Source organism: Anguilla rostrata, chromosome 19 (assembly GCF_018555375.3).
Source record: "Anguilla rostrata isolate EN2019 chromosome 19, ASM1855537v3, whole genome shotgun sequence".
NCBI lineage: Eukaryota > Metazoa > Chordata > Actinopteri > Anguilliformes > Anguillidae > Anguilla > Anguilla rostrata.
In genome coordinates this window covers 1,619,403-1,635,014 of record NC_057951.1, presented here as the reverse complement: position 1 = coordinate 1,635,014, position 15,612 = coordinate 1,619,403, and the positions used below count along the sequence as shown (strand labels likewise).

The 15,612-nt window shown below is 40.1% G+C and overlaps 3 protein-coding genes and 2 long non-coding RNA genes across 8 annotated transcripts in view; 2 read left to right on the top strand and 3 right to left on the bottom strand.

The window, feature by feature from the left end:
• Nucleotides 1-112, bottom strand: part of LOC135245727 (NLR family CARD domain-containing protein 3-like) — a 26,037-nt gene extending 25,925 nt beyond the window's left edge. Inside the window, exon 1 of the mRNA XM_064319029.1 lies at nucleotides 38-112. The gene's annotated coding sequence lies outside the window, so the exon portion shown is untranslated. The remainder of the gene's footprint in view (nucleotides 1-37) is intronic.
• The window catches only part of LOC135245748 (uncharacterized), a 516,260-nt gene that overhangs the window by 265,563 nt on the left and 235,085 nt on the right, over nucleotides 1-15,612 (top strand). The window lies entirely within an intron of this gene.
• The window catches only part of LOC135245707 (NACHT, LRR and PYD domains-containing protein 12-like), a 343,935-nt gene that overhangs the window by 140,684 nt on the left and 187,639 nt on the right, over nucleotides 1-15,612 (bottom strand). The window lies entirely within an intron of this gene.
• The window catches only part of LOC135245764 (uncharacterized), a 116,582-nt gene that overhangs the window by 42,278 nt on the left and 58,692 nt on the right, over nucleotides 1-15,612 (top strand). The window lies entirely within an intron of this gene.
• The window catches only part of LOC135245705 (uncharacterized), a 492,416-nt gene that overhangs the window by 444,066 nt on the left and 32,738 nt on the right, over nucleotides 1-15,612 (bottom strand). Inside the window, 1 exon segment of the mRNA XM_064318949.1 lies at nucleotides 1,862-2,003. Coding sequence (XP_064175019.1) covers nucleotides 1,862-1,920 — 59 coding nt within the window. The 5' untranslated portion in view covers nucleotides 1,921-2,003.

Here is a 15,612-nt window from a genome sequence, read left to right as displayed (position 1 = left end):
ACTTCAAATATTGAAATAGAAAAAGAATATATCATACTTGTTTTGAGGAGGACAGTTTCTCTGAACTCTTCTCTTCTGAACGACTTAAATCCAGTGAGCAGTGAATCCGGTGAATAAATCATGAGACACAACTTAGATAAACTCATTTACTGCAGCTCTAACTCACAGCACATGGAGACAGAGCACCCAGTTAAAATCATGCTCTAACTGCAGGTGACCCAGCGCTCTCAACCCGAACCCTGTGAACAAAACATGGAGGCAGAGCTTCCAGTTAAATTCATCATCTTACTGCAGCTCTAACTGACAGCACATGGAGATAGAGCTTCTAGTTAAACTCATCCTCTTACTGCTGCTCTAATATGGAGACAAAGCTTCCAGTTAAACTTATCCTCTTACTGCAGGTCTAAATCACAGCACATGGAGACAGAGCTTCCAGTTAAACTCATCCTCTTACTGCAGCTCTAACTCACAGCACATGGAGACAGAGATTCAAGTTAAACTCATCCTCTTACTGCAGCTCTAACTCACAGCACATGGAGACAGAGCTTCCAGTTAAACTCACCCTCTTACTGCAGCTCTAACTCACAACACATGGAGATAGAGCTTCCAGTTAAACTCATCCTCTTACTGCATCTCCAACTCACAGCACATGGAGACAAAGCTTCCAGTTAAACTTATCCTCTTACTGCAGGTCTAAATCACAGCACATGGAGACAGAGCTTCCAGTTAAACTCATCATCTTACTGGAGCTCTAACATGGAGACAGAGCTTCCAGTTAACTCATCGTCTTACTGCATCTCAAACTCACAGCACATGGAAACAGAGCTTCCAGTTAAACTCATCCTCTTACAGCAGGTCTAATTCAATACAACCGTGGTTCATTACCTTTGACCACCTGTGACCTCTCCCCTTAAGTTGAATGGATGATTCATTGAATGATCACTCTTCATAGACAGACAGCTGGGTACAGGTGACCCAGCCCTCTCTACCCGAACCCTGTGAACAAAACATGGAGACAGAGCTTCCAGTTAAACTCATCCTCTTACTGCAGCTCTAACTCATAGCACATGGAGACAGAGCTTCCAGTTAAACTCATCTTCTTACTGCAGCTCTAACTCACAGCACATGGAGACAGAGCTTCCAGTTAAACTCATCCTTTTACTGCATCTCCAACTCACAGCACGTGGAGACAGAGCTTCCAGTTAAACTCATCATCTTACTGGAGCTCTAACTCACAGCACATGGAGGCAGAGCTTCCAGTTAAACTCATCCTCTTACTGCAGCTCTAACTCGCAGCACATGGAAACAGAGCTTCCAGTTAACTCATCATCTGACTGCAGCTCCAACTCATAGCACATGGAGACAGAGCTTCCAGTTAAACTCATCCTCTTACTGGAACTCTAACATGGAGACAGAGCTTCCAGTAAAACTCATCGTCTTACTGCAGCTCTAACTCACAGCACATGGAGACAGAGCTTCCAGTTAAACTCATCCTCTTACTGCAGGTCTAATTCAATACAACCGTGGTTCATTACCTTTGACCACCTGTGACCTCTCCCCTTAAGTTGAATGGATGATTCATTGAATGATCACTCTTCATAGACAGACAGCTGGGTACAGGTGACCCAGCCCTCTCTACCCGAACCCTGTGAACAAAACATGGAGACAGAGATTCCAGTTAAACTCATCCTCTTACTGCAGCTCTAACTCATAGCACATGGAGACAGAGCTTCCAGTTAAACTCATCCTCTTACTGCAGCTCTAACTCACAGCACATGGAGACAGAGCTTCCAGTTAAACTCATCCTCTTACTGCAGCTCTAACTCACAGCACATTAACTCTCTGATTCATGCATTTTTACCTCTTTCTCGCAAGGCCGTGGGTTCCATCGTCAGTCTCGGTCTCCTCTGAGGAACTCATTTTAGAAACAGCGCCCCCTGTCTCAGGACACCTGAACACACCAGATCAGATTCACAAGTGGGTTCTGACCCAAATTGGCAGACCTGTAAATATACACAAGAAGAACATGATAACGCACAGACATAATAATACACACACACACACACACACACATACAACAAATATCATAGAAAAGACAGGGACAAATCTGGAATTTATCTGAGCCATAAACTTGTACAGTAATACAACTCCTTCCAAAATATTCTGCACCCACGATAACAATTACTAAGACCGTTCAATATAAGGATTACCAGTGCTGAGGTATATTTAATGATATAATGGAAACTACCAAAATGACACATTTCTCATTTTTTTACAAACCTTGTGCATCACAATTATTGGCACCCCTGTATTTGGTACTGTGTGCACCCTCCCCTCGCAGGGATAATGGCACTGAGTCTTTTTACATAACGTCTTATAAGACTAGAGAACACATTGGGAGGGATCTTAGACTCTTCCTTCACCCACAATCTTTCCAGATCCTGATGTTTTTGTTGATCCGTGCTCATGGGCTGTGCTGTTCAATTGATTCACAGGTTTTCAGGGAGTTCAGAAGTCTTTAGCCTGTTGTAGCCATTGCACAATGATGCTTCTGCATCATTAACCTTTTTATTTGTGGATTTTAACGTGAATTTGGGGTCACTGTCTTGCTGAAAGATCCACTAGTTTCAGTCTGCTGGCAGAGGTAGTCAGGTTTAGGGCTAAATTGTCCTGGTACTTGGGTAGAGTTCACGATGCTGCTTTCCTTAACAAGGGCCCCAGGACCAGTGTGAGCCAAGTAGCCCCATAACATTAAAGATCCACCACCGTATTTTTCTTTTCAGTATATGCATCCTTAAATCCATCCTACATCATATTCCTGGACATGGTTGTGAGAGGGGCTGGAGCCTCTCCCAGCATGCATTGGGCAAGAGGTAGGAAAAAACCCTGAACAGGTCACCAGTCCATCACAGGGCACACACACCATGCACTTACACACTCATACATGCAAGCAATTTAGTGTCTCCAATTAGCTTAACCTGCATGTCTTTGGACCGTGGGAGGAAACCCATGCAGACATGGGATTGGGATGGCAGGTATGCCATCCCGCCAAGTTACGCCTTGGCGGGAGCATGCCCCCATACCTATACAGCACCGAGAGTTTGGCACTTTTCAGGGTTCCTCACAGAAACAACCACTACAGCCACAGACACTCAGCCCTTAAAAACATTAAATTCGGTACATTCTGACCCCATTTCAACAGACAGATTTCATAAACAACTTAACATGTCCACACAATAAAGCCCCAAACTAAGGGGATTTTGCGTTTTCTCCTTCTTCTTCTTCTACTTCTTCTTCTCATTCTTATTTTTCCTGCCGCCTATCCCACTAATAACATGTCTCCCCATTGGACATTTCACCGACACCCGCCAAATCTTCACCTACACGACCCAATGGAAAACTCGCATACACACGCAAAATACCCCTGCCTTTTTACTCTCAAACATTGACAGTACGAACAGCTAGTCCGCCTGTGGCGTAGTGGGTAAGGTTACAGTCTTGAGAACACAAGGTTGAATGTTCAAACCCAACTAAGAGTGCTTTTCTTTAAAGGAGTTCCATTGTGATTTCCACACTTTCTCATTTTTATGTGCTACTTGCACACGAGGTGTTCAAGAAACACTATGAGTACAGTATTAAATATGTCCGTTCTCCATTTTTGGAGAAATATGCGTTTTAAATTTACCGTCCTATTTTCGAACGGTTGACAAAGTTGTCAACTTGGTCCGTCACGAACACAGTACTCCCACACCACTCCCCTTTTCCAAGCCCCGTAAACCCATGGATACCTCCAGACCCATAGTTTGCGCCGCTGGCTTACAGGCAACACAATGCGCATATTTGACTAACGTTAGGTTCACCTAAATTAGAGTGACTTTTAAGGACTATTAGATTATTTCTGGTTTTATTAATTTAGCTAGCTAGCTAACGTTAGCTAGCTAGGTAGTTTGCTTTCATAACGCAATGTTATCGATAACGTTAGCTAGCTAGTTTGCTTTTATGAGGACGTCATAGTTGTGCTTTCACCTTAACTTGGCTAGCTAGATAGCTCAAATTATAATTGGATACAAGTCAACGTCTTTACCTTAGCTATCTATCGGTACTTCATATACTACTACGCTAGCTAGCTTGTGAAAAGTCTCCCAAAAACAGCACGTATCATGGAGGTAGCTATGGTAACGGGCCACGGTCTGTCAGTCATAGTTGACTGACAGTTCACATAACTGACAGTTCTCATTACCACGCCCAGACGGTTCGGGTGAACTTTTATAGTGGGAAATTTCGGCTTAGAAAACCACGTTTTAAAGTACATTGAAATGACTGAATAATAAAATAAAAAAAATTATGCACATTTGTTTTGTTCTTGCCTAAAGACAACTGAGAAGTGTCACGTTCAACCACCATGTTACTCCTTTAACCTGCTTTTACCTTCACTAATAATTGTCCACTACTTCTCAATTATTGCTTTTGCACCACAGTATTATGACGTACCGTCTGCACGTTCCTACATTCATGTTACCTCGCCACATACAAACAATTACGTGTACGTTCTGCAACTCCCCATTAAAACATTCACATTTAAAATCATGATTCACTCATAGTTATAACTACTAGCACTGAACATGAAGAAAACACAGCAATGCAGTGGATTTCACGTTACTTAAACCTCCACTTTAATGGCTAATGCTACACAACGACTCTTATATATACCATTCCATAAGGAATATAAGCTCGCTCATGGTTACTACATTTACTTCGCACTATACTCTGTGATCATGTCAACCTTCACCTACATGCCCACTCTGCTAAAAATATTTTGTTTCAACTACGGAATTTCGTAATTTCATCCTAATTTCTCTCACACTGTTGTCATTTTCTCATATGCAAAGCCTGCTGGGACATATGCGTCTGCTCCTATTCTGAACTATCATGTTTTCCGGTTCTAGTTTAGCAAAACAGCGAAGAGGATTCCTACCTGCAGATAAGCCTATCAAAATGTCTTATAAACCTTATAAACACTAAAAGTGCATCTCCACGAAATAACAGACAACGGAGCTGCACAGAAGGATAAACCTTACAAACACTAAAAGTGCATCTCCACGAAATAACAGACAACGGAGCAGGACAGAAGGCTACACAAGTTGCGAACTAGGGAGTTATAATTCTACTGACTTGCTGATTCTTTTGTCAGCCAAGGCTCGTTGGATGGACGTCAAATCCGTGAGTACATAAACTGGCCATATTTCATCTGCGTTCCTGATTCGTTTATGCTTACGCCACTGCATCCTTTCTCACAGACACTGTTTCACAGCAAACCGAAACTGCTGAACGTTACACGCTCATCAGACTGTACAAATTCACACAACGATTGCCATAATCCACACCCGTTCTTTACAGGGTCGCATTTATCACTCTCATAATAAAACGCTTTGCAAAAAGAACTGATATCTCATAAAAAAACACGTTTTCAACGTACAAAAATGCCAAGTTACTAAAAAGTATTGATATCAAAATGACGCCAAGTTACGATACTACAAACAATATAGGCTATCTTGCCTAACCGAAATGACATAACATGTATCTCAAAGCAATGCTACCCAATATTTTCTCAGTTCTTTCAAGTCACTTGGCCCTGTGTTTTCTAATCTTACCATTTCACAATGTCATGCAAACTTTCTGTCAGATCAAAGAGACAAACATTTCGAATTGCCTCATGGAACACATTGAACATTGTACATTGAAATTAATGTATACATTCATTAATGTACAAAACTGCTGCTGAGCAACGACAGGAAGCACATTTCTCAGGAAAACATGTTTATGCTTCTGAACTGAATTTGAGTACATGTGTTAGTTATTGTATATTTGCTACGTACAACAAATACTGCATGCAAAACACATATTGTACATACATACATAGAGAACTTCTTTATCCGCATGGGGACATTTCCCTGGCAGCATCTTACATTCACTTTCACGAACACACTTGTACCAACAAACATACTATCATTCACGCAACAGAAAGCCTGGGCAGCGAAATACACAGGCCTACATACCAATACAAATTGGACATACACACACCTATTCAATCAATCCTGACTGTGAGAGAGCCATCCACACATATGTTTGGCCTGTCCATGTAGTGCATGCTTATACACAGGGCCAAGTGACTTGAAAGAACTGAGGAAATATTGGGTAGCATTGCTTTGAGATACATCTTATGTCATTTCGGTTAGGCAAGATAGCCTATATTGTTTGTAGTATCGTAACTTGGCGTCATTTTGATATCAATACTTTTTAGTAACTTGGCATTTTTGTACGTTGAAAACGTGTTTTTTATGAGATGAGAATATACAAACTCCACACACACCACCATGCTGCCCTCCAGCAGTTTTAAACTTCTTCATTATTGCCCTCACAGTAGTAACTAGCATCTTCAGTTTATTTTTTGATCCATTGCCTGATTTTCAAAGGTCAGCAACCATTTTCATTTCGTTCGTCAATTCTTTGTCTTTCTCTGCGGCAAAGATGAAAAATGGGTTTCAGAAGCAGGTTCTCAGTTTAATTCTCCAGTGAAACAGGAAGCCATGGAAGGCCACAAGAGTTTCTCTTAATATTGATGTAGATTTCGTTTGATTTCATTTTATTCAGAAGAATCTTTAGGGGTGCCAATTATTTTTATATATTTTTGGGAAACAACAACCCTACCTGAATCCAACCGTCACACTAGAGGGCGCTAGTTCCCCCAATCTTAGTTTGTTTTCTGTGCCTGTTTAATGCTAATTAAGGAGTTGTGTTGCAAACATTTAATAGCCTGACCAGATTCACATTGCAGGTATCTGTAACTGATTTATGACTAGTCAAAGCGCTAATTTAAGATATCCAACTGCATTTTCACTCATCAAAAAACTTTTAATATCTTGAATTACATTTTGCTCGTAAGATTGAAGTTACTTTCGCCATTCAGTTGTATGGGACCTCCAATTAAAATATATCTACAATTCAGTTTTGACTATCCAAAATGTGAATTCCAGATACTGTATCGCCATTTCAATTATGACTAGTTATAACTCAAATTAGAGATCTCTCCACCTTAGCTCTGACTTAGTCATAATTTCAGTTAAAGATCTTTCATTCCTTGCGATTTAAGATGTCAGGTAACGGGGGACCAGGACCCAAACGCAGAGTGGGAAAAACACCAGGAACTCCAAAAAGGCAAATCCAATCAAAGACTTTACTCTCATACAGGTAACAGAAAAGAGGGAACAAAAACAAGGCCACTTTCAAAAACAAAAACAGCAGAATTTTCAACAAGAAAAAAAAAAAACACAAGGAAACAGAACTCAGTCAGGGCAGAACCGCAGGCAGAAACAGACGGGCAGATACTCTCAAAAGAAACACAAGGAACCAGCACACAAGTCAGGGAAACAAAGAACTTAAAGTAATAATCTCAAAGATTTTAATTAAAATAAATGTCTGTTAAGTCACTATCTATCGCCGAATTAGGTAACACAATGGTGATTGAGCCTATTATTATATTAATTTATATTATTATTAATATAATAATTTATGATTAAACAACTGGGTGTCTGTGGCGACATTCCCGGGAAAAAATCACAAGCGGCGCATAATTAGTGACGCGTTTTCCATCACCCATCAGTGGTTGGTCCGCCAGAGAGGGTAGACGGAGCTAACGCAACAGGCTCGCTCTTCGACTCACTTGCGTGTGAGCGGTGTACTGTTTTTTCCGGTGTCTGCTAGCGTTACAATAACAGAGAAAGGGGAGGTTATGGAACCCTAAAAAGTTTTTGTGTAACATGAGGGGTCATATTATTTGTTGATGTAGATTTCGTAGTACATTTGATGACAATGTAACGTTTCTAAATTACATAGCCTAGCTATTTGCACAGCTAACGCTAGCTACCGGACCATGTCAAGAAAGGCAACATTAGTTTAGACAACGTTGCGCACATATCAGGTAATGTTGCGTTAGCTAGCTAGCTAATGTAATTAACACAATTTAATGTCAGCTAACAATTAGAAAAAACGCTAGCTAATGCTACCGACTGGTACCGACCTCGCAAAACGTCTCTCGAATGCAATGCTACCTTGTTGCAACGTTGCAATGTAGCTAACTAAAGGTCAGTCCAGATCAATGATTCGCTATGAGACTGAATGCAACTTGCAAAACTCCAAGACGTCTGATTGTAAACGTTCCAGCTGCACTTGGCGATTTGACAAGGTGGGGCTTTTGAGACCCCAGGCAATGGCTTCAGACGCTTTGCAACTAACCAGTTCACACCCCTGCAATTTTCTCTGCAATATTCTAAAACCATTTTGTCTCGTTGTGAATCATTGATCTGAATTGGCCTTAACGTTACCGTTATTTACATTGCCATCAAGTTCATCAATATATTATAATGATCGGAATAAAGCCGTCTTTACACAGAGCATTAACCAAGGGTATAGGTGGAGCAGAGCCAGGTCTGATTTCAGTGTAAAGATGTCAAACCAGAGAAAACTAAAAAAAAGAATACAGCAGTATGGATTTGCGTTATTATTTTATTACGTTTCCTCATATGGTCCTTCATCCTTGCCTTTTTTTTTAATGAAATCTCCTTTGTTTTTGATTTATTATTCTTGTTCTGATTGCTAATTTAACACCCAGCTCCGCTTTATTCTCGAACAGTTTGCTAGCAAAACCAGAAACACCAGCGGTAACATTTTGGAAGGCAGTTGTTTCAAAAATATCACACAACAATCATTCACGAGAACGACAGTGTTTAGTGTGCACGAGATACATAATTGTACGACCCGCAGGGAATCCCGCAAATTCTTCACTGCAGTGTAAAGACGTTCATACCGGGCAAAAGGTGGATAAAGAACGTTTGTGGAAATTGATCATCACTAATTCTACCCCAGGTCTGCTACAGAATTTTAACCCAACCCGGCAGTGTAAAGGCAGCTTAAGTTAGCCTAGTGTTAGACAATGAATGGGTGTGTACATAACGTTACTTTTATAACAACCATTTTTTATTCAGTAAATAGTAAGTGTTATAGTTGACGTGGCCCAGGTGCCAACTGACTGACGTCACACAGGCGATACTGGTTGGATCCGGTTGGATCTCTGGGAAGTGAGGTCCAAAAACACACCTGCAATTACTGCTTTTCGCCATTGGTACCGCCAAAGAGAACGAAACAGAAATCTTCGAGATTGTAACTTTAAAGAGCCACAAAGATAACAAGACACAGGTGAACTCAAAGCACAATCAAACCAGAGCAGGGAGGGATAACGAGACACAAAGAAAAACAATGACAGAATAACTGAAAACAATAATACAATTAACACAGGGGTAACTAAAGAGGGAGCAAACTGAAATACAAACTGAAGTACCGCCATCTGGCGGCCCAGAAAAGGAAAAAACAGAAACAGAAAAAGGCAGAATCCTGACAACATCTAAATGATCTTTTTGGATAACTGAATCTAAGATATTACTAGCCAAAATATGGCAAGCCATTTTAACAACTAATAACCCGTGCGGTTTCACATTACAGATATTTGTCATTAATTTATGACTAGTCAAAACGCTAATTTAAGATATCTCTAATTAGATTTCGACTAGTTTCGCCACTAAGTTCTATGTAACTCCAATTAAAGATATCTACAATTCAGTTTTGACTATCTAAAACGTGAATTCCAGATATCACCACTTAAATTATGACTCTTACCATCTTACCCATAGTCGGACGGTACACCGAGCAAAACCCGTGCCGTCAAGCCTAGTTCATGCATGTCGATGGTCAAAACCCCTGGTTCTCGCGCACCAATCAGAAGCCAGTACACAGTGTTAGGACTAATTTAGCCTCGCGAGCCAGTCTCTTTTCTCACTTCGTTTGGACAGGTTGCCAATAGACGGACGGACTTTTTCGCTATTTTCTTATAATAATGTGTGCCTGCGTTGTTCCATGTCCGTTTACCCTAAACAAACAGCTTGAAACAAAGAACCACTTGTCACAAACACATACATATATGAATTGTAAGGTCAGCCAACCTTATTTTTTCACCAAGTGGGAAAACTAGAAGACCTTTTGGAGAGAAAAAAAAGAACAAATATTTCAAGAACAAAAATTAACCTACCTTTATTCTTGGCACATTTAGGCTATAATCAGTAAACTGTCAACTGTGACAGCAAGGTTTCTTTTTCCCTTCATTTATAAAAATAAATATTACTCTTTCTTATAAGGAATGATCAACAAAAACCATTACAAACCAAAACTATTTAAATAAATAATGGAAAAATATAACAAAATATAAATTAAAATAATTTGTATACATCATTCGTTTACCTTCAATATAAAAAGTGAATATCAGCTTATCTGTTTTGTACCTGAGCGTGAGACGTTGTCATAAAATTTTTCCCGACCGTGAAAACTGCCTGACTTGTTTACATTTTGGACAGATGTGGCTAGTTGGTAAATCTGTCGCTGTTTCCGTCGCAGCACTTTCGACACAAGCAAAATCGGAAGCGTTTATCCTAAAATTTCTTCTTACCGTGAAGAGTGCCTGATCCGCAACCTTAGTAATGTGTTAACACGGCGGCACAATTATATCGAGAAAAAACGCTATATTCAACTGCGAACCGGCACTAGCACCAGCCCAGAACCAGCACTAGGTTCGCGTTCGTGGAAAAGCGGTATCATCAAATTCACGCCGTGTTAAAGTAAATGCTTCGTCCCTTGCACGAAATATCGTTACTGCAGGTGTTGCATTTTGCTGTGTTGTTATCTTTTTTAATGAAGCTAAGCCAAACTTTCGAGCGTTTGCTGCGGTCAGCCATGGTCCAGGATGTAAACAGATTTAAACGGTAAAAAGTGTCTCTTCTCGCGTGCTTTGTTGACGTACTGCGTAACAAATGACGTGACGTTAGGTCCGCGTAGCTGGTCTTGGCAGATAAGTGCAGCTTTTATGGAATAAAATGCTCCCTGCAGTTCACTCGGGAGCGCGACTGAAATATGCAGAAGTTAGGAACCGAACTGCAGGATCTAAATTCACGTGCCTTATCGAATCCACGGTTCATGGAAATTTGGTTCTTGATACCCAACCCTAATTTTACCTGCTATGGACCTCTTTTTAAGATGAGTCTTGAATAAAGTTGAAATGAAATGAAATATAGAGTAATCTCTGCCTAATACAATCACTCCATCGTATATTTTGCCTCAATATTGCAAACCAATTAATTTGATTTAGTAATGGGAATGATTTCCTATAAAACATAAAAGAATAAGTAACAACCTCTTAATCGTTTAATTAAAAACGAAATCCGGGTTTATACGGCAGCGTCAAAATGTCAACAACGAGCGACAATTGACCTCCGTCTCGCTAGGCTACCTCCTCACGAGGTCGAAATGGTTATGGAATATCAAAAATACGGAAGTAAACTTTCTTAAAGGTTATTTCAATATTACTTTCTGGTCTAAATGGTAGGCTTTGTTCGGACTCCGTGTGAGCTCTTAGCTTATCAGGCTACGCCTTAAACCCACCATTTTATTGCCAGTTGCAGTTGTCAGTTTTTCTGAATTACGCGGGTTATTGCGATTATACCTGCAGATTCCCATTTATTCCCGCATCCCTTTACCTTCAGCTTCTCTTACCTCAGTTCCACTCCACAACAGACTGTTCACTCCGTTTTTTACATTTAATTTAATTCCTTTTTTCCTGGGGATTCTTTCTCCTCTGTTATTAAAAAGGACCGTTAAGTTTCAGTTTCTCTTTTGGACCGCATTTCCTCACTTACTGGCTGAACTGAATGTTCGATGGGCGGAGTTTTATATATCTCATAAAAAACACGTTTTCAACGTACAAAAATGCCAAGTTACTAAAAAGTATTGATATCAAAATGACGCCAAGTTACGATACTACAAACAATATAGGCTATCTTGCCTAACCGAAATGACATAAGATGTATCTCAAAGCAATGCTACCCAATATTTCCTCAGTTCTTTCAAGTCACTTGGCCCTGTGTATAAGCATGCACTACATGGACAGGCCAAACATATGTGTGGATGGCTCTCTCACAGTCAGGATTGATTGAATAGGTGTGTGTATGTCCAATTTGTATTGGTATGTAGGCCTGTGTATTTCGCTGCCCAGGCTTTCTGTTGCGTGAATGATAGTATGTTTGTTGGTACAAGTGTGTTCGTGAAAGTGAATGTAAGATGCTGCCAGGGAAATGTCCCCATGCGGATAAAGAAGTTCTCTATGTATGTATGTACAATATGTGTTTTGCATGCAGTATTTGTTGTACGTAGCAAATATACAATAACTAACACATGTACTCAAATTCAGTTCAGAAGCATAAACATGTTTTCCTGAGAAATGTGCTTCCTGTCGTTGCTCAGCAGCAGTTTTGTACATTAATGAATGTATACATTAATTTCAATGTACAATGTTCAATGTGTTCCATGAGGCAATTCGAAATGTTTGTCTCTTTGATCTGACAGAAAGTTTGCATGACATTGTGAAATGGTAAGATTAGAAAACACAGGGCCAAGTGACTTGAAAGAACTGAGAAAATATTGGGTAGCATTGCTTTGAGATACATGTTATGTCATTTCGGTTAGGCAAGATAGCCTATATTGTTTGTAGTATCGTAACTTGGCGTCATTTTGATATCAATACTTTTAGTAACTTGGCATTTTTGTACGTTGAAAACGTGTTTTTTTATGAGATATCAGTTCTTTTTGCAAAGCGTTTTATTATGAGAGTGATAAATGCGACCCTGTAAAGAACGGGTGTGGATTATGGCAATCGTTGTGTGAATTTGTACAGTCTGATGAGCGTGTAACGTTCAGCAGTTTCGGTTTGCTGTGAAACAGTGTCTGTGAGAAAGGATGCAGTGGCGTAAGCATAAACGAATCAGGAACGCAGATGAAATATGGCCAGTTTATGTACTCACGGATTTGACGTCCATCCAACGAGCCTTGGCTGACAAAAGAATCAGCAAGTCAGTAGAATTATAACTCCCTAGTTCGCAACTTGTGTAGCCTTCTGTCCTGCTCCGTTGTCTGTTATTTCGTGGAGATGCACTTTTAGTGTTTGTAAGGTTTATCCTTCTGTGCAGCTCCGTTGTCTGTTATTTCGTGGAGATGCACTTTTAGTGTTTATAAGGTTTATAAGACATTTTGATAGGCTTATCTGCAGGTAGGAATCCTCTTCGCTGTTTTGCTAAACTAGAACCGGAAAACATGATAGTTCAGAATAGGAGCAGACGCATATGTCCCAGCAGGCTTTGCATATGAGAAAATGACAACAGTGTGAGAGAAATTAGGATGAAATTACGAAATTCCGTAGTTGAAACAAAATATTTTTAGCAGAGTGGGCATGTAGGTGAAGGTTGACATGATCACGGAGTATAGTGCGAAGTAAATGTAGTAACCATGAGCGAGCTTATATTCCTTATGGAATGGTATATATAAGAGTCGTTGTGTAGCATTAGCCATTAAAGTGGAGGTTTAAGTAACGTGAAATCCACTGCATTGCTGTGTTTTCTTCATGTTCAGTGCTAGTAGTTATAACTATGAGTGAATCATGATTTTAAATGTGAATGTTTTAATGGGGAGTTGCAGAACGTACACGTAATTGTTTGTATGTGGCGAGGTAACATGAATGTAGGAACGTGCAGACGGTACGTCATAATACTGTGGTGCAAAAGCAATAATTGAGAAGTAGTGGACAATTATTAGTGAAGGTAAAAGCAGGTTAAAGGAGTAACATGGTGGTTGAACGTGACACTTCTCAGTTGTCTTTAGGCAAGAACAAAACAAATGTGCATAATTTTTTTTATTTTATTATTCAGTCATTTCAATGTACTTTAAAACGTGGTTTTCTAAGCCGAAATTTCCCACTATAAAAGTTCACCCGAACCGTCTGGGCGTGGTAATGAGAACTGTCAGTTATGTGAACTGTCAGTCAACTATGACTGACAGACCGTGGCCCGTTACCATAGCTACCTCCATGATACGTGCTGTTTTTGGGAGACTTTTCACAAGCTAGCTAGCGTAGTAGTATATGAAGTACCGATAGATAGCTAAGGTAAAGACGTTGACTTGTATCCAATTATAATTTGAGCTATCTAGCTAGCCAAGTTAAGGTGAAAGCACAACTATGACGTCCTCATAAAAGCAAACTAGCTAGCTAACGTTATCGATAACATTGCGTTATGAAAGCAAACTACCTAGCTAGCTAACGTTAGCTAGCTAGCTAAATTAATAAAACCAGAAATAATCTAATAGTCCTTAAAAGTCACTCTAATTTAAGTGAACCTAACGTTAGTCAAATATGCGCATTGTGTTGTCTGTAAGCCAGCGGCGCAAACTATGGGTCTGGAGGTATCCATGGGTTTACGGGGCTTGGAAAAGGGGAGTGGTGTGGGAGTACTGTGTTCGTGACGGACCAAGTTGACAACTTTGTCAACCGTTCGAAAATAGGACGGTAAATTTAAAACGCATATTTCTCCAAAAATGGAGAACGGACATATTTAATACTGTACTCATAGTGTTTCTTGAACACCTCGTGTGCAAGTAGCACATAAAAATGAGAAAGTGTGGAAATCACAATGGAACTCCTTTAAAGAAAAGCACTCTTAGTTGGGTTTGAACATTCAACCTTGTGTTCTCAAGACTGTAACCTTACCCACTACGCCACAGGCGGACTAGCTGTTCGTACTGTCAATGTTTGAGAGTAAAAAGGCAGGGGTATTTTGCGTGTGTATGCGAGTTTTCCATTGGGTCGTGTAGGTGAAGATTTGGCGGGTGTCGGTGAAATGTCCAATGGGGAGACATGTTATTAGTGGGATAGGCGGCAGGAAAAATAAGAATGAGAAGAAGAAGTAGAAGAAGAAGAAGGAGAAAACGCAAAATCCCCTTAGTTTGGGGCTTTATTGTGTGGACATGTTAAGTTGTTTATGAAATCTGTCTGTTGAAATGGGGTCAGAATGTACCGAATTTAATGTTTTTAAGGGCTGAGTGTCTGTGGCTGTAGTGGTTGTTTCTGTGAGGAACCCTGAAAAGTGCCAAACTCTCGGTGCTGTATAGGTATGGGGGCATGCTCCCGCCAAGGCGTAACTTGGCGGAATGGCATACCTGCCATCCCAATCTCATAAAAAACACGTTTTCAACGTACAATGCCAAGTTACTCACACATACAAGACTAGTCCAGGCCTGCCATTAAAAGTATTGATATCAAAATGACGCCAAGTTACGGCTTGAGTCACCGAAATTAAATAAGATGTATTCCAAAGCAATGCTACCCAATATTTCCTCAGTTCTTTCAAGCCACTTGGCCCTGTGTGTATAAGCATGCACTACATGGACAGGCCAAACATATATGTGGATGGCTTTCTCACAGTCAGGATTGATGGAATAGGCGTGTATATGTCTAATTTGTATTGGTATGTATGTATCTCATAAAAAACACGTTTTCAACGTACAAAAATGCCAAGTTACTAAAAAGTATTGATATCAAAATGACGCCAAGTTACGATACTACAAACAATATAGGCTATCTTGCCTCACCGAAATGACATAAGATGTATCTCAAAGCAATGCTACCCA